Raw genomic sequence first — 26,059 nt, forward strand, 5'->3', positions numbered from 1 at the left:
TCGGGCGTAAACGAATGACGACTGGCTACTGGTCGCCGCAGAGTTTGAACATTTAGGGGTTTTTTGTTTTGTGCAAAAAAGCACATATTTAGTTTCAACTTTCTTTGCGTTTCGCCTTCGGCTCGTCAGTGCTTAAAGCAGTTCAAATTGAACTGCCATCTCGTGCCTAGCAGTTCAACTTAAACCGCTAAGCAGACGCAAAGTCCACACTACTTATGTGACCCTTTAAGGATATAACACTAGGTGACATATCCTATCTGACGTCTCGGGCGTAAACGAATGACGACTGGCTACTGGTCGCCGCAGAGTTTGAACATTTAGGGGTTTTTTGTTTTGTGCAAAAAAGCACATATTTAGTTTCAACTTTCTTTGCGTTTCGCCTTCGGCTCGTCAGTGCTTAAAGCAGTTCAAATTGAACTGCCATTCTTGTTTTCACTCGAACGTGTACGTACGCGACTCCTGTGCAAAAGAAGGATCGGCAGCGCAGGTAGTTTTTTTTAGCAAGATTCCAAGCATCAAGAAAGTGACGAATGCTACATAAGAAATAAATATCGTACTCAGGACCAATTTCATTCATGTCGGTAAATAAAATTTTCAAATTAAACTTCATGCAAAGTAAAAAAAGCAAAATTAAAATTAAAATAGCAGTCCGATCAGTAGTATCGGCGAAAAATATGTTGCATTTTTCTGGCAATTTCGTCATGATTTCGATAGTCTCCATATTTATTACATTGATAGAATCATGCATTTAATATAAAATAAAGCATGTTTACCCATGGCGTATTTTCCATAAAGTACCTAATAGATGTAAAATTTGGGTGTACGTTATTTGACCGAATTTTGTTTGGCATAACTTTGTTTGGTATAAATTTGTTTGGCATAACTTTTGTTTGGCATAAAATAAAAAATATATACTGATTCATTTGGCATAATTGTTGTTTGGCATAATTATCATTTTGCATGATTTCAATTGTGCATATTTTCTTTTGATTCGTTTTATTCTGGGAGTAATTTAAAATGTTGAAATACATAACGGCCTGAAACACTTGGATTATAGGTTTTCCGATTAGTGATTGGACGACTCGGACTGCGTTACCCCGGTGGCTTGGCGCCGCCGAGGTTGCCTTGTCCTCGTTGTGGTCTAAAACTAGAAAATAAATTCTAAAGGCGGCCGCGGTTTTTTAATGCGAGAACAATGGATAGCTCCTAGCTTTGAATAGACCGGGCAAACGAGTGGATTACAGATTTATTTATTTATTTATTTATTTATTGTAAAATCAACAGACACGATGTGGTCCTAATGATTAATTCTAATACTATGTAAGAATATGGTCCTTGTTTTATGCCGTGAAAGATTGAAGTCGAACTCAGATGACACTCGATTGAATGACCGTTGTAAGCCGATAATCGCACCGTTTATCCCGTAGTTAGTGCGGCGTAAAGGAAGTCGAAGAAAAGCGTTATTGCGGAGAGCTCGAGGACGAACATTGATGTTGATTTCACGGAGCAAAGTGGGGCAGTCGATTCTATCAGTCAAAGCGTCTGCTATCATTAGAGCACGCGATAGCTCCCGTCTTACTTGCAGTGTGTCTAGACCGATTAGCAATCCGCGACTTTCATAGCTCGGTAGTTGATGAGGATTGGTCCAAGGTAAACGGCGAAGAGCGAATCGAACGAATCTACGTTGAATCGACTCGATTCTATTAACGCCATTGAGGTAGTGAGGGTTCCAAACAGCTGAACAATATTCCAGAGTAGAGCGAACGAGTGAACAGTATAGGGATTTCAAGCAGTAAACATCCGTAAAATGCTTAGCCATTCTCATCACGAATCCAAGGCAGCGAGAAGCTTTAGCCACAATGTAGTTGGTGTGTTGCCTGAATGTTAACTGCTCGTCAAGAAAAACGCCGAGGTCCTTGATGCACGTCGATCTACCAATCATGAATCGCTCAATAAAGTATTCGAATTTCAAAGGCACTTTTTTTCTCGTAAACGTTATGATCGAACATTTTTCTGGATTAACGGTCATGTGATTCAATTTGCACCAATCCGAAAAGATTGCCAATTGTCGCTGAAGAAACGTCGCATCCTCTAAGGTGCGAATAGCACAGTAGATCTTGAGGTCATCTGCAAAAGATATGCGCGGTCCTTCCAGAGAAAAATTAACGTCGTTAAAGTAGAGCAAGAAGATCAAAGGGCCGAGATGGCTCCCCTGCGGAATTCCAGATGTTGCAACAAATTCTTCCGAAGTACAATCATCAATTTTAACCACAAGATGACGATTCCTGAGATATGATTGTATCCATCGAAGGACGTTTGTACCAAAACCAAGTCGATCCAGTTTTGCTATTGTGATGTCATGGTTAATTTTATCGAAGGCGAGCGAAAGATCGGTATAGATTACGTCCGTCTGAAAACCATTTGACATGGCGTTGGTCACGTAAGATGTAAAGGATAATAGATTGGTGGTTGTGGAGCCCTTAGGCATAAACCCATGTTGGGAATCATCGATATACTGCTTGCAATGATTGAAAATTGGAGTCAGTATTACTTTTTCGAACAGCTTGGGGATAGCGCTTATACAAGTTATACCACGGTAGTTGTTTATATCTCTTTTGTCTCCTTTCTTGTAGACCGGAAACATGAATGAAGCTTTCCATAAGTTGGGGAATACTCCCGTAGCTAGTGACATATTAAATAAACGGCAAAGGGGGGCAATTAACCCGGTTGAACATTTCTTTAAGATGACTGCTGGTATGGCGTCTGGGCCTGCAGAGGTGGAAGCCTTCATATCAACGATTGCCGTTTGTATCGATTCCTCGTCGATATTGATCAGATTTGTGTGCGGGGGCCGCCGCTTCCGACGGCGGGTCGGCGGCCGACTCAGCCGGCGTCGCCTCGGAGGCTGAGTGCCACCGAGCCTCCTTGGCTTCGTTTATGTGGCTGTGCCACATTGATAGACACATAACAAAGATATTCACTTAAAAATCGAGAGTAAGAATCGAGCACTAATCGAAAATACTCCCAGAATAAATAGAATATCTAAAGAAAATATGCACAATTGAAATTATACCAGATGAAAATTATGCCAAACAACAGTTATGCCAAATGAAACAGTATGTCTTTTTATTTTATGTCAAAAGACAATATGCCAAACAAATTTATGCCAATCAAAAGTTATGCCAGTCAAATTTATGCCAAACAAATTTATGCCAAACAAAATTCGGCCAAATAACGTACACCCGTAAAATTTGATGCGTTAAAACTTGGAACCGAGCATATATTCGAAGGCACGCCAGAGAAAAAGAGCATTGTACTACACTGCTATGCTTTCTAAATGTTCTACGCAAAACACAAATTTATGATTTGATTACAAATCACCTTTAGATTCAAAAATAAATTTGTAGGAAATCGGTTAAACTTTTTTCAATGTGTTCGAACGGTTGATTCGCAACATTAAACTGACGAATCGAAACCACGGCATTTCGTCTATTCGTCCGTAAACGAGAATGGGACTTTTCGTTCGTACGAATGATATACGAATACACGTATCGTTTGAAGCTAAACTGGCATACATTCTAGTGTTTCGTATATGGTTAATCACAAGAATTGAACTGATTTCATCAAGGCTTAGCATTTATTGGAAGAAGTTTACTGATATTTGAATATTTTGTGGCAAACGAGTCGCGTTCGAATTCATTCGAGTGAAAACGAGAATGGCTTATTCGTATTCGTACGAAAGTATCCGTTCGTCGTATGGTCGATTGTCTTTGAAGCAGTTGCTCACATACAAATAGACGGCGCTCGATGTCCCTCGGTTTCAACTCGTACGGCACCCAGTTTCCTTCTTTCTGAATCATGCCCAGGGCCTTGAGACGTTTTGAAATGGCTTGCTGACTCACTCCCAACGATTCGGCAAGCTCTTCTTGGGTTTGGCACGAATCTTCATCAAGCAATGCTTCTAGTTGGTTAGGTACATAAGCAATCTTCAGTAGCATAGCGGTAAGAAAACTTTTGGGAAAGTTGTTGCTATGCAGACATTTTCGATCCCATGGAGCTGAATTGAATGGTATATAACACTAGGGATCCTCAAGGCTCCAATCAAAAGTCTGGTTTCCAGTAATTCTATATCGGCTTTTCCATTAATTCTGAAACAATGAAGACGCACACCTATTGTCTATAGAGCATCTGAGCATTACATGCTTCCTTAAATATATCTGTCAGATGCCATTATTGAGAGCGTGTTAAACTATAGGACGTTCGTCAATACCGTTTAAACTGTGACGTATATCGTATGATATTCTATGATTTCGGTTAGGAAATGGATACCGACAGAAAATCGCATCGAATATCGCGTGGTTATGCGAATGATATTTTGAGCTTTTTATGTCTTGCCAGTTACGATTGCCTATTAAAAATACAGAACACGAAAGATTAAATGTATAAAAGGGTAACGATACTCCCGGCAGCTGGCTGAGTATAAACAATATTTCTATTCTTATTATAAGGCCTCATCTTTGACGCTTGGTATAAGTGATGTAACTAACAAAACGCATTTTTTGGCTTTAAAAATGCTTTACTCTTCACTATACGGGGACAAGTTCCAAAAATAGTCGCGTAACCATCGTAACCATCATATTTTTTGGATTGTCACTAGTCACACTAATTTTTTAATAATATACGTGCGGCCCGGTAAGTAGCTGTACCAGGCGAGGCCTGTGCAGGTGGAAACCCTATGGGTTGCAGAAAACGCTGCACTTATAGAGTAAGCTCAGAATTACCGTGATTTTAAACGTTTCTCACTAGATGATTTCATGATGATATTATATTAATTCCCTATGAACATTAGATTAGGTTGCGATTGCGCGGGTCGTGAAAAGAAATTTCTACCAACGGAATATATGTAAACAGCAAAACGACATTTTAACTTTGTGCACTTGGTTTATATATATAACTCAAACATACATCAACCTCTATTATATCCCAATACAATAAACTATGCACTATTCAATATAAACATAATCTAACTAGTTAGGCACTTTTAAACATCGGTTCAATTGTTGATTTTGTGGCGTTAAAATACATAATCAATAAATAATACTCTCAACATGAACTTTTCATGCTCATAAACAGCACAATTGTCACTTTCTATACATATATGTTGTGTATGGAATTTAATGTGTTATCAGCTGAACAAGTTGTTTCCATTCTGTGGGGTAAAAGTAGACTAATGAAGCATCGTTTTGACGACATTTGCATGTTGTTTTATTGGACATTACTCACCAGCTCATTAGTTCGAATGTTTATGTGAACTAAGAGTGTTGCCAATTCAAGTTCTTCACTATATTTGTTTCTTAAGAGCACACTCCGATATCCAGTACGAAGTGAATTTATCTATTTAAAGAAAATCATTAACTTTCAAGGATATGTCTTTAGCTCTGTAACTACTCTTACCGGGTATACAGATTGCCCAATAAAATTAGGTTCTCCGAACATATCTTCATCCTGAACTTCAAATCGTAGCATTGCAAAGTATGGGTTTATAACCCTAAACTCGCAAATTTCGTTCCAAATAGGATTAAAACCGTTATCAACTGAAATTCGAATTAAGCTTTTGACAATATACACTGCAACCCAAATTATTTACAAAAATACAAACCAACAGCCCTTGTACGGTGCTTAACTCCATTATCAAATGATGCCCCCAGTAGTTCTATTTCTACCAGTGGACTTGTTATATTCCTACCGCCTTTACATAGATGTCTGGCCCCAATTATTCGAATGTTGATTATTTTGTCTTCTACACCAACTAGAGTATTAGGATCATTTGGATCAAATTCATCTCTGAACATAAAGTCTGGTTTTAAAACATATCCACAAGCTCCGTTATCTCTAAACTTTGCTTGATTTAATTGCATGGCTTTATCCGGAGTTTGGAAGTTTAGTGCTATCATTTGAGATCCTGTGTTCCACAATGGTATAGGATTGTAGTTCGAGGAATCTAAACGTTGACCTTTCGGATACACTCGACTAATTTGATTACGATGATATCGTACAAATAATTTGCATTCCTGTTGCAAAAAATATTTCTCTGCTTTTGTTTCTGGAAAGCTAGACATTTCGTAAAACACCCAACCAGTATTTTTAAATGGAACACTTCGGCAATAGATAATCATATCTGACATTTCTTTTGCTACTCGTGAGTTCCGTTCCATTCTACGACGCTCATCTTCCAGCACACTAGCATTTTGTGCCGCTTCTTTTATAGAATTCATCCATTCAATTGCAAGTTCCTTAGTTTGCACACCAACCTCAAATACATTTTGCATGGAAGGATTTTGAATTCGCAAAATTCGTTCCAAATCAGAATGTGGGCCGCGACATAATTCTACAACAGCGCCATGTACATCCAGCGAGCCTAGAAAACGAGTTTTGTAAGACCAGGAATGTTAGAATTTTAATCAAACAAGCCAAGTACCTTTCTGAAGGCTACCAAGCATGAGTGAATCGCTTCCACTATCGTCGCTGTTTCCTTCAGAAGTACTAATTTCTTGTACATAATTCGCCGGAAAGTAATGTTGCTTTTTACCACCATAGTCTCCAGTCCACCACAATTCATTTCCTTTTTTGTCTACATTAGTAATTATGGCGTGCTTGCAAAACGATAGTTCATCATCGCGCTGAGCTTTATAATCATAAATAGCCTTCACATTGACCTGTAAAAACGCACAGATTAATAAAAATATTAAAATAAATAGCAGAAACACAGGAGGTAGATTTATACAACCTTTTCATTAATGCATGAAGGATCCATGTAGCTATAAGCACCATTGTCATCTGGACCCTGCAATATAAAAAGTTTATACATATATATTTTATTTTCCACAAAATAACCTAATTCTACATTGTAAAACAACTTAGTAATGTCAATATGAAGCATTGTTTCGAATAACTTCAATTAGACGTGAATTTATCTACAATACCAGATATTCTGTGTGATATCCTTCCGACATTTTCGAACTCGATTTCTAGCGTGTTTACGTTTTTCCACTTCGTCAAACTGTTTCCCGTTTTCGTAAACGCAACGAGCTAGGATTGACCGCAGGTTTTTGATAGGATTTAGATCCGGATAACAAGCTGGCCACTTCAGAACTTATATGTTTTTGAAATTGAACCACTCTTTAGTCAATTTTGAATTATGGATTGCAGCATTATCTTCTTGAAAATTGTAATCCGGACCCATCAAGAACTCACCGTGCTCAATCGAGTTTATCTCCCAAATTTCTATATATTCCCCTGACTTCATTTCAGTGGAAATCCACGCCAATGGACATTTCCACGAAATGAAAATGCTTCCCAAACCATTAGCGTACCACCTCCGAAATTTCGACTCATTTTAACAATAGGATCTTTGCGCAAATCATGCCAATAGTATTGCCAGCCATCTGGTCCATCCAGGTTAAACTTTTTTTCATCAGAAAAGAGTACGTTTTTCCATTCATCAGAGTAGGTAATTTTTTTTTGCGAGATTGAAACGGTGTAACTTATGCTTCTCTGTTAGGTTAGGTTTTACCAGTCTTTTACACCAATCCAGGTTTTCATTGCTCGACGAAACTTGTTGAACTCGTCGTGTTGTCACTGGTAGATCCATCTGCACGTATTTGGGATACTGTTCTTTTTTTATTCATTGCAATTCTAAAAATTCTAAAGCTTACTTTTCCTCCCAGGTTTCTCGATACAACCAGGTTTCTCATCTCTTTTCAAAAATCTACTGATAACAGTGTATGATCGAGAAAGCTTTCGACCAATTTATCTATTGTAAGGCCCTGCGTCGTGGTATGTCTAATTTTAGTTCTTTCTTACAGTATTAGATGCTTAGATCGACCCATGACTGCTACAACATGCTGCAGCTTACAACAAAACAAACTGCTTTAGTCACTGTTAGAGAGAAACTATGCATTCAGCTTTACGTAATTAAAAAGTCTTGGCATTACATTCCTTTTGTGGAATTTGGCCTTTCTGTTTCAACAGACTTCGCAGCCGATTCTTAGCGTACAGAATCATTGCATGGCTAGAACTATGGATTCTACTGACACTAAGAACCCTTCCAGGTCGGGGTTCGAACATACAACAACTGGCTTGTAAGACCAGCGTCCTATGCATTGAACCGCCAACCCGGGACTTACTATTAGCTTTACGTAATTACTAATCAACAGAAATCAAAACAAAAATCTGTCAAAACTTATTAGAACCGACGTTTGTGTAGGGTGGTGCTATTTTTATTTCGCACGTTTTTTTCATGAACTGGTCGAAAAAATACAAATAGTCCATATAATAAGCATTATAACATACATACAAGGTGACGAGAGAGTTGTTTGATATATAAATTAGTATGTCTACTTTGAAGTCTATAAAAGTATTACTATAAAACAGGGTGGTATATATTGTAGCGCAAAAATATTCGATTATGAATCTTTCAATGAATTATAATGGTTATTGGAAAAAGACAGCGGTTCCCAACCTTTTTATATCACGGATCACAGGTTGTTTCTCTATTTTCGGTAATAATAGGCGTACAGGGAATATACAATTTTTTCATATAAAAACCTATTTTAATCCACCTAGTAGTGTAATGATGCATTTTTTTCTACCCTTACTTTTAAGAAGGGACTAAGCATAAAATCCCTTAAAAATTTGCAATAATATATGTTTCAGAAACGGTAGGTCCCATCGATTTGGTGTCTTCTGCAATGTTTTAAGTAAGTATAAGAACTATGCAAAAAAAACACAGTCGAAAAGAAAATTTGTTTGCTTTTTTTCCTCTTTATGGGCTACTCTGGCCGAGGGGAGTGGTTACAACGATCCGCACTTTCCATACCGGACGAACTAGGCTATGGTGCCCAAATGAACACTAGTAACGAAGGAGGAAACCGGCCTATCATTGATAGGTTTCCTCCAGCATGTAACCCAAGCGACAGATTCCTTTACGGTTATCAATTTGCAACGGAAGATACGAATATCTTCTATTGCAAGTTCACCAGAGAGTTTGTCACTTGGGCAGGAAGTGTGTGCTTCACCCTGTAACCAGTCAATCATTTAGTCGTGCGTCTGTATCGTATTAGTATTTTGTCATCCTACCAACTGCTTATGTGTCTTAAAAGTCCTCGAGACTTTGAAAATTTCGCTTTGTATCCGCTTCGGTCTTGGCCCTGCTTTCCTATATAATATTTTATGTCTGAAGCGGTACAAACGATTATTACTTTAAAGTTCCTAAATAGGTTTAGATAAGTTTGGTCTACTAACACTATCCATTCTAATCTACTCTGATTGTTTCTATCTTTGTCGACGTTACGTTACGTTTCCTTTCCCCATTGCATTACTTTTTCACTATGCCGGAGAAACCTGCTAATATCACAAACTGATAGATTATCAAGAATAACGAAATAATAATAATTGCTATAACAATAATAATATTAATAAGAAATAATAATAGTGATAATCACAACAATAATAATAACAATAATATTTATAATAATACAATAACAACAACAACAATAATAATGATAATAATAAAAGTAATAATATAAATAGAAATATTGTGACTTACCAAAAGTTAATATGTCATCAAATGAGTTATTACATGAAAGTACCAATTTTTCGTCGTTTTACTGGGGCTCTTGATTTGTTTTCAATTTTCTTTTGGTATTCCTGTGGCACCCTAGGATTTTTCCGCTCCATATCGTTTTTGTCTATAATCTTTTATTTTGATAGTTTCTCGTGATAAAAATAAAATAAAATCAGGTGTTAGTAAGCTTGTTAAATTATATAGAGTAAGGATGCGCTTTTAACACTAGATTGCCCAGGAAAGTCACAATATGTAAACAATGGAAGGATAGTTTGAAATTCTGTGAACTTTTCTAATTCTTTATTTAACGATATATGCACTTAGGCACACTGCACTAGCTTTTATCATTAGGACCAAATTGTGTCTGTTGATTGTAAATAAATAAATAAATTTATTCTGTCACAGTTTATATTATTAACTTTCTCTCTTTCAATCATTTTGACTGCTTTTGTGCAATTTAGGTCTAAACTAAATTTTGGGCCTTCTAGTGTTGAGCACGCATCCAGGAAACAAGAACTACATGTATTTCGTGAAGAAATACTAGGTGTCATTGTATAAAATGGTCCACGTGAACCGTTCTCTTCCAGAAACACACATCTCACACTCTTAGTTAGAAGGTGACATCTGTGTAAAAGTTGGAGAAATCTAAGTACATTCAAACCTTTCCCGATTTGAGAGTGTATTCACACCCGATCAATCAGTTTCGCCGTCATTGCAATTTGTAAACATTACCTATACCGAGCCGGATCGGAAAGGTTTGAAAGTTCCTAAACGGTTCATAAGATATCAATTTACTCCTATTCCTGATAACAATAGTCCTAAAACGCTAAATTTCCAATTTATCATGTTAAACATGTTAATCAAAATTTTACTATATGCTATGGTTCTCGAGATACAGCGAATTGAAAATCGGGAATTCTGTAACGATTTTGGATTATCTTTGAATCGCAATGTAAAAGTACCATCAGACCTGCCTAACAACCTATTCCATGTGCCATACAAACCATACTCCTTAACGTTTTACGATATCTGGTACTCGTTCATGTGGGTTGTTAACATATAAGCCAATTTTTTTCAAACAGTAAAAAATGATTAAGCAAAAGCTTGTACTCATTCTATGATAAAAATTTTAATTCCAACTATTTTAATCTGTGATTGGCTGCAATACATGCAAAATTATACTTCAACGATAAAAGCCGTAGTGAAATCATGTCAAATGGTTCGCCAGAAGTTTTTTATAATTATTTTAAACACCTGAAACCTTTTCTTATTACAGCATATTATACAATAACCATATACTATGTTACGACAAATCGTATCATCTGAGTACAATACTTTATATTTGAAAAACTGTGGTTACCACTCCACAAAAGATTTGTACATAATTCGAGCTGTACCACTTAGCAATTTCAAGTATGCGGGAAGTGCACAAGAAAATCAAACCGTCATATAAAAAAAATGTTAAAAATTTTGGTGTAATCCCCAATTTCAATCGAATGCAAAATTTTTATTCTGATTTGAATCAAGTGATATCTGGGAATAAAAAAAAAGATTTGGAATACAGAATCGAAATTATCAGAAATCTTTCTGATTGCAGATTTTGCTAGTTTTATGACAAACAAACTTACGTATTAATCAGTATGGTAAAAAGATTCAAAAAGAGGACAATATCAAACATACACACACAAAAAAACGCTTTACTATGTAGTACTTGTTTGTTGTGTTTGTTAAAGGAATTAAGCACCAAAGAATAGTTTTAAAAATAATTTAAGGCTAATATATTCATTACAAATAACATGCAGTTTTTTGATTTTCTGTCTTCCCGCGCTTGTAAAATAGGTTCATATTAATAACCATTGATTCCGATATTCTAAATGATAAAACCAAACTTTGTAAACTGTATGACTCACAAGTCGGTGTTTGTAACTGTAAGCTGTAAACTTAATAAAATTTAATTTCGATATATACTCTCATCATAAAATTAAATTCGTAGTAATTGTTCACTTACATTCATTGTATTTATTCTTTTCACCATATCTTTCGGTATTGGATGGGTAAGCTTCACTTTCTTGTATAACGGATGTTTTATATAGAAATTGACTAGATCTACTAAACTTTCGAAGTCCATGCCACCAACTCCATATAGACGCCCTTCCACTTTTATACGACAATGTTTGATTTTTTTGTTTGCCCTGCATGGAAAATAAGAACATATTTTATGGGTTAAAAATAATATGACTTCTGATTTGCGAATAAGAAGAGCGTATTGGGAAAAAATAGAATATACATTAAATCCTGATTTATTTTCACGATTATACATTTCAAGCAAAGAGATAACATACCTGAACGAAATCACAAATGCATTTGGACCTTTATCGCTCGGTCGAACTAAAAATGATCCATCATTTTGTAATTGATGCAGAATTATTTCAGATTGTTCACGGGTCGTGTTCTGGTGATACCATTCTTTACTTTCGTGTTTATTAGGTTGAGGAACTGGTTCTTTCAGCGTAATGTAAAATTCCTTTAAAAATAAAAAAAATTAATATAGAATACCGTGTTGTGGATATACTCTTACCGAGCTTCTCAATGGATTTTGTCGATAATGTATAATCAAGCTGTACAAACTGTCAAACAAATTGTTCTCCATTAAGTAATATCTCGTTACACCTTTATCTTGCTTCAGTTTTATCCTGAAATGCATCAAATAGAATAAATATTTCTAACGGTTTAAAATAAAACTAAAAAAGTTTGCAAGCACCTGCAATGATTTGGTTTTCCTTGACGCCAAAACGACAGACAATAATCCCCAATAAACGTGACACTCTCTCGCACCAGAAACGTTCCATCGCCGAGATGAGCATACTGCCGTAAAAGACTTTCGGCTTCCTCTCGACCCCCGGAGAGTTTCCCATGAAACCAATTTTCGCCAAAATGTAGCTCGTCGTTCGTAACATTATCTTTCGTTCTTGGGTAGTTAGTTTCAAAATCGTCATCACGTACATCTTCACGCTCGGTTCTAGGTTCGAAAAAACGAAAACGTAATGAAAATATCAAATGCAATATGAAACCTGTATACAATGCTTCGACTTACCGTTGACTATCCGTATAAAATAGTTTGTGTTGCGTTAACACAAAAAAGTGAGGATTCCATACTTTATCCACTGGGTCCTCCAAAAAAAGAATCCCATTTTTGACTGTATTCCGAATGTCTAATTCGTTATCATCAGCTCTAATAAGAGCACCATCGTTTGGTAGTGTGCCATCATCTAGCTTCGCACCATTCTCCGGGAGTTTCTTGTGTTTTAGAATAATCTTCTTTTTCAATTGATTTGGAGATGGTAATTGGAGTTCGTTTTTCTCGATTTGTTGTGTAAGCAGCATGTCCCCAAATACATCTTGCATTGCATATGCCATTTTACGCTGTTGAGCCAGCGAGCAGTTTTGTTCAATTGATAGTATTACTGGATATTCCGATGTCACGAACGCGTGTTCTTTAATTGTTTTAATTACATCTTTAAATTTGATTTTTGTGGTGAACGTATGTCCATGGAAAATTAAAGGCATATTATCTGGCCCATCCCAGCAATCTAATTCAATACACCGACAGCCCATACGCAAGGCTCGCGCATACGCTTCTACTGACGATTCGCTGGAGAACTGATCGCCAGTGAGGTAGGTATTATGTGACGAGGATATCCAATAATGAGCAAGAGGACGACTCATATCCTGATAAACAGAGTCACACTCTTTGTTCCATAATTCATTTTGACGAGAAAACAAAAAATCAATAAACTGAAAAGAAAAAAAGAAAGCAAGAAACTTGATATTAATTTGTGAAGTTTGTGGACTCTGTAGAACCGGGACTGAGTACTTTAAGTGAAATGTTAATGTTGCTTTCTCTTTACAGAGAGCGAGCCTACCCGAGCGTCTGTTCCCCATGTTGGGGCGGCTCGAAACAGCGTCTGTTATCTTTGTTAGGAGCGGCTAATTACCGTCCTTGTGTCAGTGTGGGACTCTAAACAGTGCTGACATGATGGCCCTCCGGCGAAACAGGTGGTTGGTACAGGCGTAACAAGCCGCCCGGAAAACACTTGTTACGTACATTCAGGATATAAATATGACTCGGAATAATCGGCAAAGACCTAGGCGACAAACAAAGGACTGTGATTGGGAGCTTGGCACATGGAACTGCAAATCGCTTGGCTTCCCAGGATACAACTAAATGCTGCATGATAAGCTTCAAATCCGCGGCTTCGATGTCGTAGCATTGCAGGAACTTTGTTGGACGGGACATAAGGTGTGGAAAATTGGGCATCGAGCGGCTACCTTCTACCAGAGCTGTGGCACAAAAAGCGTTATAGGAATGAGATTTGTAGTGTTGGGCAAGATGCGCCAGCGAGTGATTGGGTAACAGCCAATCAGTGATAGGATGTGCATATTGAAGATCAAGGACCGTTTCTTCAATTACAGCATCATCAACGTGCACTGCCCACACGAGATGAGATCCAACGACGATAAGGAAGCATTTTACGCGCAACTGGACCGAACCTACCACATCTGTCCACGGCGGGATGTAAAACTCGTCATCGGCGCCATGAATGCTCAGGTAGGCCGTGAGACAATGTACAGGTCTGTGAACGGGTTGGAGAGCCTGCACGCGGCAACAATCGGATACGGGCAACAACTGGAGCTAGTGCTACCAACGGAAGAGCAGCTTGGTGCGGCAACTCTTGAAAACGGCACAGAAATCGATCTGGGTGCACACTCAGTCGCCGACAGATTCCCAGCACCTGATCTGTCGGAGATAAGTGAGCACATCGGCAAGCTGAGTAGCAACAAAGCCGCGGGCAATGACCAATCACCAGGCGAGCTAGTCAAACATGGAGGAGAGGCACTGACTAGAGCGCTGCACTGGATGATTTCTAAGATTTAGTAGGAGGACATTCCATCGCATGAATGGATGGATGGAGTGGTATGTCCCGTCTACAAAAAGGGTGATAAGCTAGATTGTTGCAATTACCGCGCAATAACATTGCTGAACGCCACCTACAAGGTACTCTCCCAAATGCTTTGCCGTCGTCTATCACCAATAGCTAAGGAATTCGTAGGGCCGTACCAAGCGGGATTTACTGGAGCCCGCGCCACTACGGACCACATATTCGCGATAAGACAAGTATTCCAGAAGTGTCGTGAATACAACGTACCCACGCATCACCTATTCATTGACTTCAAAGCAGCATACGACACAATCGATCAAGAACAGCTATGGCAGATCATGCACGAATACGGTTTTCCGGATAAACAGACGCGATTGGTCAAAGAAACGATGGATAGAGTGATGAGCTACGGCAAGGTGATGGGCTCTGTTGTATCTTGTTCAATATTGCCTTGGAAGGTGTTATTCGAAGAGTGATTATCGACACGAGTGGCACAATCTTCCGTAAGTCCGTGCAACTTTTTGGTTTGATTGATATTGTGACACGTAACATTGAGAAGATGATGAAAACATACATCGAACTGAAAGCTGAAGCTAGGCGTTTCGGACGGGCAATAAATGCGTCAAAGCAAAATACATGAGAAGAAGATGCTCTAGAGAAGAAACATTACGCCTCCCACCGTGAATATTGATAGACGGTGACGATATCGAGGTGGTTGACGAGTTCGTGAATTTGGGCTCACTGGTGACCGTCGATAATGACACCAGCAGAGAAATTCAGAGACATATTTTGGCAGGGAATCGTTCGTACTTTGGACTCAGAAAAACCCTCCGATCGAAAAAAGTACGCAACCGCACAAAATTGACCATCTACAAAACCTCATTAGACCGGTTGTTCTCTATGGCCACGAGGCCTGGACTATGTTGGCAGAGGACCAACGCGCCCTCAGTATTTTCGAAAGAAAGATACTGAGGACCATGTATGACGGAGTGCAGATGGAAGACGGAACGTGGAGACGGCGTATTAATCACGTATTGCAACATTTGCTAGGAGAACCACCCATCGTACGCACAGCTAAAATCGGACGTCTACGATGGGTTGGACATGTTATAAGGATGTCGGACGAAAATGGTTCTTGAATCCAATCCGACTGGTACAAGAAGAAGAGGAGCGCAGCGAGCAAGGTGGATCGATCAAGTAGAGGGTGAGCATCCGTGTCTTGAGTGGCTGGCGACGAGCAGCCATGGGCCGAGTTATTTGAAGACGAAAGTACACCCCAGGACTATAGCTGTTAGGTAAGTACTGACGGAATCAACGAGAACCCTTCTCTTTCACACATACCACCAGTGTTATATAAAGTGTACGCACATCATGAGAGCGTGTGTTTAATTTCTTTCACCTCTAGCACTGGATCGAACCAAAGTGCTAGAATAGAGCTCCTAAATTCTCTGAGGTGGACGCAGATATTTTCACGGCAGTGTACATGCCGGTGAGCACTCTGGTGTACGGTTCGCATAAAAGAAGCGTAGGGTACGCATATTTAACAAAAAATACAATTTATCGTTGAAATTTAGTTTTACCTTGCTGAGAAAAAATTCCAGCGATACCTTCTGAAAATTTGCAAATAAAATCACAGAAGTTTACCTTCATTAGCACGAACCAGTGTTCACTTGGATGTATTTAGGTTAGAGCGCGTGAGAGCGATTTATGCGAAGAGAATGTGGTTCACTCGCGCAAGCTTTAACCACAAGCACACATTCAAATTCTGTCTGTCTAGTGCGATGTACGCCGGTGACATCCCCAGTATTGAAATGAAACTTACACGATGGTGTATCACTCTAGTAAAATGCCATAACTGTTTGGAAGAATTATTTTTTCGGGTAATTTAATGGTTAATAATATCTAAATTAATAATATATAAATTTTCAACTGTTTTTTGAAAAATATCTCTCTGCTCCTATAAACAGTTTGAAAGCTTTTGGTTTTAAAAAGCGAAAGCCATGTGGCGTTCCCAAGGATCACGTGACGAAGCTTTAAACCTTTTTGTTTATATGTAAACCTATTTCTATTGAAACGAGCGAATGGACTTTTCCTGTAACAAAGGCTATTAAAAAACAATGAAATGTGGCTGTAAGGTGTCAATAAACAAACAATAAACTGAAATTCGGTGAGATCTTTATCAACTAATGTCACCTGTCGATTTTGTATAGCACCACGTCGACATTGCTCGTGGAACAGGAAAATATATACACACTTAAAACCTTGTCTAGCTCTGTAAAGTAAAATGCCGGGACACAAATACTCAGTAATCAATATTATGTTTTCCGAGATTCGTTTAGTTGATTTTCGGCTGAAAGCATATTTTTGTCGAGATTTGGCAAAACCCTGTGCTGATCTCATCAGTGATTAACAATTATCCCGAAATCAGCAAAAAGCTGTCAGATTTCCCGTTAGCCTTTGCCGAAATTTATTTCGGAGAAAGTTTCCGGTGGCCATACACCACTAGAAACACAGCTTACAAAAGTAGATGAACTAACTACTTATCAATTCAGAAGGATTCTGGGGTGTTTTATATACTTCATACTGTCTGCTAGGCTATCCGTGCATACAGTTTTTTTAAACCCGAACCCGATCCGGACCCGATCTAAAATCAAATTTTTTACCCGTATCCGACCCGAAACCGAGATTATTTTTTCTTCCAAATCCGAACCCGTACCCGATAAAAAAAATTAAAATCTTTACCCGTACCCGATCCGAACCCGAAAAATCTGTTTTAATCAACCTAATGGTGTAATGATGCCATTCTCATATCTCTCATATTCTCATACAACTAGTATAACGTACAGAGTGTAAGAGTTCTGACCCGGGTTGGCGGTTCAATGCATAGGACGCTGGTCTTACAATCCAGTTGTCGTATGTTCGAGCCCCGACCTGGAAGGATTCTTAGTGTCAGTAGGATCCATAGTACTAGTCATGCAATGATTCTATACACTAAGAATTCGGCTGCGAAGTCTGTTGAAACAGAAAGGCCAAATTCCACAAAAGGAATGTAATGCCAGAACTTGCTTTATACATCCATTCGTTCAGCATTCCCATAGATATGCAGAAGGTCTTGAAATGGTATTTATTTATTTAGGTATAATCAACAGACATAATATGGTCCTAATGATAATTTCTAGTAATATACAAAAAAATGTCAAGTCTCCTACTGCGAGATAGCTTTAAGTCGAATCCTAATGAAACGCGATTGAATGATCTCTGCAAGCCAATACTAGCATTGTTAGCACCGTAGTTAGTTCGTCGTAAAGGAAGTCGAAGAAATGCACTGTTGCGAAGAGCACGGGGTCGGACGTTGATATTAATTTCGCGAGCAAAGCAGGGCAGTCAATCTTATCGGTCAAAACATTTACTATCAATAAAGTACGTGCAACATCTCGACGAACTTGTAGTGTATCGAGACCGATTAGTAACACGGGACTCTGAATCTGTGTTGTATCGATTCAATTCTATGAGCTCCGTTTATGTAGTTGATTTGAGGGTTCCAAACGACAGAACAGTACTCCAGGGATGAACGAACAAGTGAGCAATACAGAGATTTTAAACAGTAAACGTCTGTAAAATATTCCGGACGAAGCGATAAACTCATTGGAAACGTGATCGCCGATTTTCACTGCTAAACGACGATCCAGAAGATATGATTGCAACCATCGAAGGATGTTAGAGCCGAATCCAAGTCTTTCCAGTTTAGCAATTGTTATATTGTGGTTTATTATATCGTAGGCAGAAGAGAGATCGGTGTAAATAGCGTCTGTTTGTAAACCTTTTGACATATCATCAGTACCGTAGCACGTGAATGACAATAGTTTGGGGTTGTGGAGCGCTTAGGCATAAAGCCATGTTGAGTGTCGACAATATATTGGTTGCAGTGGTTGAAAATCGGTGTCAGAATAACCTTTTGAAACAGTTTAGGAACTGCACTAAGCGATGTGATGCCACGGTAATTGTTCACGTCTTTTTTGTCACCTTTCTTATACACTGGGAACATGAAAGAAGATTTCCATAAGTTGGGAAAAACTTCTTTAGAGAGTGACATCCGAAATAGTCGACAATGGGGAGCAATTACACTAGTCGAGCATTTTTTCAATATAACTGCTGGTAAGCCGTCAGGACCAGAGGAGGTAGACGACTTCATGCAAGCGATTGCCGTCCGAATAGTATCCTCGTCAATATGAATTAGATTTAATGAATTGATAGATTCTGGAACGTTGAGTGTAATTTGTTGCAGGCTTAAGGTTTCGTTTGTGAAGGCACGAGAAAATTTTTCCGAAAAAAGCTGTCAGATTTCCCGCTTACACGAACCAATAAACTCTCCAAACTTCATTATAGAAGGTAACTCCGACTCCTTCCTTTGCTCGTTCACATGTTTCCAAAAAGCCTTCGTTCACGTGTTTCAGTTTCCGTTGTACATTTTTCAAGTATTTGACATGGCAACGCTTGACAGTTTTCCTGTATAATTGATTGATCTTCACGTAGTGATTACGCAGAGCGTATCCTCCATGTTTTGAATACAGTTTTAGGGCGGCTCTTTTAGTTGTTTTCAGTTGTCTCACTACGGTAGTCGGCCATGGTGGATGCAGGGACAGCCGTTTGGATCGTTTTGGTACAAAAAAGTCAATCGCTTAGCTCATGATGTTAGAGAACGTTTGTACAGCAGCGTTGACATCATCATTGTCGAGAATTTCCTCCCAGTCAATATACATTCGAAAGTCGGTCATTTTAGTGTAGTCAGTTTTATTAAAATTATAGCTGATGATGTCGGTCGTGTTGTAGCCATCCGGTGGAAGATTAGAGTTGAGCACGATATAAGGTGGCGGGTGATGTCGAACAGATTTGACCAAAGGGAACGGTGAGGCACTAATTATAGGTGCAACATCTGCTCTGCTCGAGAAGCATAGATCCAGCATTCGGTCGTTTTCATTTGCAACAGGATTAGATAGGCGAAGTAAGTTGACACTATAACCGTCAAGCAAGGTCGTAAAGCCAACATGAAATGTTGAAAGCGTCAGATCAGCGAAAAAGAATCCACCGGACGTTCCTTCCCATTTAATTCCGGGAAAATTGAAGACTCCAACGATTAAAATTTCGTCGACAGAGTAAGATCGCAACATCGATCAGGTGGAAGATATACTACGCAGAGGAAGAGTGTGAACTCGGCGAAACTCAAATCTCATAGCGGAGCGTTCAACATCCCTTTGAGGGGTAGAATGCTTTTTACTTTGTCATTTTTGTGGCGTCAAACCGCTCTCCTGAGTATTTCTCTTCCCAATTCCCTTCCGATTAAGGATATTTTTTCTGGTGAAAAAGAAACCTTTCAGGCGAGGGAAGAATCTTCGATAAATATAGGGATCATGCTGTCCAAGCCATTATGTTCTGATTTCTGAATGCCCGGTCTTGCCAAAATTCGATGTATCTAGCTTAGTTTTATTATTTATTATTGTAACATCAACAGACACATTGTAGTCCTAATGATAATTTCTAATACTAAGTATTAAGTTGGCTTTTATTGTTTTTGGTGGAAGTTTGATGTCAAATCCAGATGATTCACGATTAAACGATGTTTGCATTATAAGGAACCGTTGATGGCATAGTTGGTGCGACGTACAGGTAATCGAAGAAAGGCATAGCACGAGGACGAACTAATAACCTCGCGAAGCAAAGCGGAACAATCAATTCTATCATTCGAAACATCAGCTATCATCACAGCACGCGACAGCTCTCGTCGTACTTGTAGTCTGTCAAGACCAATCAGCAATCCATGACTTTCATATCTCGGTAGTTTGTGTGGATTATTCCAAGGTAATCGACGAAGAACAAATCGAAAAAATCTACGTTGTGAAGATTCTATTCGATAAACTTCACTGAGGTGGAGAGGGTTCCAAACAACTGAGTAATATTATAGAGAAAAATGAACGAGTTAACAGTATAGATACGTTAGGCAATAAATATCAGTCACCCGGCGATAAGGCCATAATTAGGTTAAAACCGGGTCTAAATAAAACTTATGAAACAAACAAATAAATATCAGTAAAGCGCTTAACCATTCTAAATTTGAATCTGTTTAAACAATAACTGCTCATCGAGAAAGACACCAAGATCTTTGACGCATGTCGATCTACTAAGCATGAACCCTTCAAAATAATATTCTAATGTCGTAACAATCATCCGCGTATGCCAATTATTGTTAATCGTCAATGCTAACGCCACCGTTAATCGTCAATGTTAACGCCACCTACATTTTGGTAGTAAATATACAAATTGGAAGAACGACTGAAAACGGAAAGCGAGTCAGTGCTGGAAGCGTTCAAACCAGACTCATACTTGCCGTCAACAGTGACTTGCCGTCAACAGTGACTTGCCGTCAACAGTGACTTGCTGTCAACAGTGACCCCTTCCACGCTCCCACGCTCAGGACCGGGACGACTGTTGGTTTAAACAGCAAACAGAAAATTTAGCTGTACATTGCGATGTTATTTGTGAACATTTTATACGTTCAAGTCTTTTTTATACGAGGGATACGTACCGCATAAATATTGCGAATTTTATACTTGATTAGTCAACTGCAAAAAAAATTCACGGTCCGTTTCCCGCAGTGCACACTAGAGATGGTCGGGTATCGGGTATTTTACCCGAAACCCGACCCGTACCCGTACCCGACGGGTTTTTGGTCGGGTACGGGTAAAAATTTTTATTTTCAATCGGGTACGGGTCGGGTACGGGTAAAAAAATTTACTGCTTACTCGGGTACGGGTCGGGTCGGGTAAAAAAATTTACTACTCACTCGGGTACGGGTAAATTTTTTTTTCTGATCGATTACCCGACCATTTGTACTTCACATAAATATGTTTACACGTTGACGAGAATTTTTTATTGCAAAACAGTTGTTCCGAAAAATAAACAATTATATTCAAGGGGTTTTGACATTCGCGCCTAGAACCAGACCTGAAAACTGGCATCTTTTTCCAGAAAAAAAAACATTTCTTTTCTTCATTTAAAAAAAACGATCAATCATAGTTACGTGAAAAGTTATGTGAGTATTTTCCACCCTACTTTTTTATAACATATTTAATAAGACACACTGCCTTAGCTCTAAGATGTTGCGGTCAGACCCTACTTTCCACGTAGGTTTTAATGGACTGCCATTTTAAAGCTGTTTAATGCACAATCCAGTAAAAATTATTTGATTAATATATAAAATGTAGTGTAGTATCACATATCACATTCAGATACCAGAAAACTGTTATTTTAAATATGGTTGGAGATTTTCAAAATTTACATATAAATCATTAGGATTCTAACCATAGAAACATGAACATTTGTTTCAGAAAATCTGCATAGAAGTTCTTCTTATTCTTCACTTCTGGGTGGTGTCACCTCACTTGAAATGACACCGATTGATGGCACAGCAAGTTGAGCTATATTGCCAGTTCGATGTCAACATTTCATAAGGGCACATAAACCAATGAGAGTTTATCTTTGTTTACTTTCTCTTTTGTGAATATCTCCTTAATTTTCACGTGTACCTACAAAGTATTCGTGTAGAATGAAAGATAATATCTCCATGTTTCCAACATTACCAAATATGTAACGAACGTTTGTATAATAACGTAGATATAGTCGAAAGAGAAAGTAAACAAAGAAAATCTGTCAATTGTTTTTAGGCCCTTTTGAAATGTTGACGTCGAGTTAATTTACGTTTCTTTTCACTGAAAATCTCGATGCGTGACAGTCGCAAAAGTACGGGTGAAAATCTTTTCACGCGAAATGCTCAAATTTTCACCGTGTTCACTCGTTGAGGGTTCCAAGGGAGGTGGAACAGAAATTCAATGGCTGTAAAACCACCAGCTCCCGTTAATATCGTTGGTGTGGGTTTGTGAGGCTTACAAAACGGGCATATTTGACAGATTAATTTAAATCAAAATGATAATTCATTTTGCTTTGCAGTAAAAAAATGTAACCAAAAAAAATTTCTCACAAATGTTCAAACTACTTACACTTGAAGGACTCACAGTTCACCATTTTCAAAATTGAATTTTTCACATCGGGAATACACGTGAATTATTTGATGTTTGGTCAATTCACGTAAACGAACCGATGATACTCTATTAATTTTAGGGGATTTTCGTGATTTTTCAAGTGATTCTAATGTGAATTTTTATTTGTGTGTCAAGATAATGAGCAAGCTTACTTGTGGTTCTAAAGAATTGGATCAAAAGTCGCACTGTTTCGTAAAAACCATACCTACCCAAAATAGAATACAGCGGGTATTACGGCATTTTGAATAAATATGCTTCTCGAAAAATTTGAGTAGATATTACTCCCTTTTGTTGACATTTGTAAATGAGTATAAAGTACCAAAGACATTGGAAATCTATTCATGCTTCACAGTGTATTTATATATTTAAATGTAAACAAGCATTTTATTGTATTTTACTTTCAAACTAGAGCCTGATACGCTCTATCTAGCTCGCTATCTAAAACACTATTTTTTCCATCCTGAATTTTGGTAAACTTTTTACTACTCATTCGGGTCGGGTACGGGTACAGGTAATTTTTAAACGGGTACGGGTCGGGTACGGGTAATGTTTTTTATTTTTTATCGGGTACGGGTCGGGTACGGGTAATTTTTTTTTATTATTGATCGGGTACGGGTCGGGTACGGGTAATTTTTTTTGCTGATCACTCGGGTACGGGTCGGGTTCGGGTATAAGAATTTCTATATCCGACCATCTCTAGTGCACACATACAAATAAGCCTACCATATGAAAACTAGTGATGCCAGATATGCAGATGTAAAAATGTAAAGATTTCTGATTAACGCTGAAGATATTTAAGGATTGTACTTATTATTAAATGTTAAATGGACATTTTTAAAATTCACATCTTAAGAGCATTTAACTTTCATTTTTGCTCGCTAAAAAGCGATATTTTTTAACTTTAACAGCAACAGTTTGATTGCAGCCTGCTTTAAAATTTAACCTGGCATTCCTGATTAAGCTATGAATGGCATATAGCATTTGTACTAATATTAGGGTATGTCAAAAAGTTCAAATTTTTTAGCGCTCGAGTCTAAAAATTCATAACATTGGGTTTATAAATCGCATAACTTCGAAAAATTACATAAAAAACCGAACAATTTTAAAAATTGGCATAAAAACCCGCATTACTTTAAAAGTTTGTATAAAAACCCGTAAAACTTTGGAAATTCGAATAAAAATCGCATGACATTTGAAGTTTTTTTGACTTCAAAAATGTTTAATTGGAACAAAAAAATTTTGTTTGGGCATACTTTGCCATAACCTTTTCAAAAGATGGGGAAAGCACACAAATTTCAAAGAAAAGTGCGTCAAAAGTCGATTTTTAAATTAAATGCATAGCCTTTCTAAGAGAAAGGCAGAAACCACATAACTTTGAAAATTCGCATAAAAAACACATAATTTTAAAAATTCGCATAAAACAAGTTGCATAAAAAGAACCCGTACGAAAAACGTTCAGTGTAAATTGTCAATATAATTATAGCTTATCTTTACATACCTCTTGCATATTCAAATATGGTTCTTGAATATCACGAATCGGATCTTGCACATACTCCCGAATAAAATTTGATACTAATTTTTCATCATTACCGAGCGGATCATTCTGCTCTTCGGAAAGAAATTTTCGAAACTCTTTCATAGTTACTGTTTGTCCATCCTTTGAATAAGGCATCGAACCGTCAAAGTAGTCCTGAATAGTATACGAAGATGTCATCAATTTCTGGTAAAGACGGGAAAAGTCGTCAAATCCTAGTTCATTTCGTCGACGACAATCAACTTCGTGAAAAAATTCATTCAGTCTTGCTGTTGTAATCTTACAGTTCACTTTCGGCAAAAAAGATTTTACTTCCTTCAAACTAACGGTCTCACGTGGATTTTCCATAGCGTAAAATTCTTTTCTGAGCCACCGTTCAACTTGTAGCCAGTACGGTGCATTGATGGTATCCGCCACCATGTGTTTGAGACCCTTGATCCACATATCACATTCCTTCTCGGAGAGAGCTGAAAAATATAAAGTATTTACAACAACATCAAACACCATGACCGTGTGTTGATTGCATACCAACAACCGACAGCGAACGAAGTTTGAAGTCGCTGCCATGAAACACGACAAAACATTTGCGTAGTTCAATTTTCTTAATTTCCTCCAACCATTTTTCAAAGTCCTTTGAACCTTTCCCAAGTCGAATTTCTTTCACTTCCCGTAACTCTAAAGCTCCATCAAAGTTGGCTCGATTATTTTGTGATGGTGAAGACCAGGTTACCTGAAGAACATTTTATGTTATGCAGACAAAACAAAAACAAACTGTGCAAGTATATAGACGATTGATATAAAAAAAATACCTGTCGTGTTTCTCTACGGAGCATCAACGTTTTCTTTTCTGGTTTTCGTCGAGGGTAGAACTTTTGGATCAATGTGCCACGTTCCAAACTACATATAATTTGTTCCATCTCACCCAGACTCGGTAGGCTACTGAAATTCATTGTCTCAAGATTGCTATTTATTTACTTTGTCAACAATAATATTAAAGCACAAGAGCACTATTATGATTAAGCAACTGAATATTCGAACAGTAATCAACCATTTATCAATTCGAATGTAGACTTAAACTCAAAAACGCTTCACAGATACGTGTAGTTCAGTGATTATTTACACAAAATGTTACTTGATAATCGTTCGGTCTAGATTTAGTAGCTTTTTTAAACAATCTGCTCTTCAAAAGCTATATATAAGTATATACTATAACAAATTCAGGCACTTTCGAATAATCCGTATACGAAAATTATTCTTCACTATCCGTTCACTGTATTCAGCATTCTGGAATAATACAATAAATATTTATAGTCAAAAGAGTATACACGCTATCAGAATCATTCGCATACACCGCTACAAATCAACACTCTTTTAATATAAGTTTTTGTAGATACAATTATATTTCTAGGAGCACTACACTGATAAAAATTTGCACGATCGATTCATACCCTCTCAGCAGGCGGTTCTATTTTGTTGGTAGGTGAGCGCTTGTTGAACGACATACTGCACGAAATATTCTCTCAGTTTGTTGAAACGGTTTGTTGTTGTTTTTCTCTTGCAAAAATAGTGTGAGAATTAGGTGTTACCTTCATATAGAAATAAGATTTGTTGTTATTCTATGTGAAGTAGGAGTATTGTACAGGTACGTAGTGTTAGTTTAAAAAAATAAGTGGAGAAAACTTCGAAAATTGTCTAGTCAAACAAGTCCCACAGGACTCCAACTCCTCATATTAAAAATGGTTCAACAATGGACCTCTCTCTGCTGGGTTTGTTAAACGAAACAAATGGTATTCGGTTCAACGGTCTGTTTCAAAATTGGCAAACGAAGGTCCAGTGCTGGCCTCCCGTTGAACGATTGATTGGACAT

General features: G+C 37.9%; 1 protein-coding gene across 1 annotated transcript; it reads right to left on the reverse strand.

The window, feature by feature from the left end:
- Positions 1-4,930: 4,930 nt before the first annotated feature.
- Positions 4,931-25,536, reverse strand: LOC131437035 (1-phosphatidylinositol 4,5-bisphosphate phosphodiesterase gamma-1). Its single transcript, XM_058606078.1, has 14 exons — positions 25,002-25,536; positions 24,721-24,922; positions 24,157-24,659; positions 12,720-13,420; positions 12,387-12,644; positions 12,204-12,318; positions 11,968-12,149; positions 11,634-11,817; positions 6,788-6,844; positions 6,479-6,716; positions 5,660-6,418; positions 5,455-5,594; positions 5,284-5,394; positions 4,931-5,209 (listed from the first exon to the last, which is right to left on the reverse strand). The coding sequence occupies exons 1-14, from the start codon at positions 25,140-25,142 to the stop codon at positions 5,186-5,188; spliced, it is 3,615 nt and encodes a 1,204-aa protein (XP_058462061.1). The 5' UTR covers positions 25,143-25,536; the 3' UTR covers positions 4,931-5,185.
- Positions 25,537-26,059: the final 523 nt, after the last annotated feature.

This window comes from Malaya genurostris, chromosome 3, assembly GCF_030247185.1.
Source record: "Malaya genurostris strain Urasoe2022 chromosome 3, Malgen_1.1, whole genome shotgun sequence".
Lineage (NCBI taxonomy): Eukaryota > Metazoa > Arthropoda > Insecta > Diptera > Culicidae > Malaya > Malaya genurostris.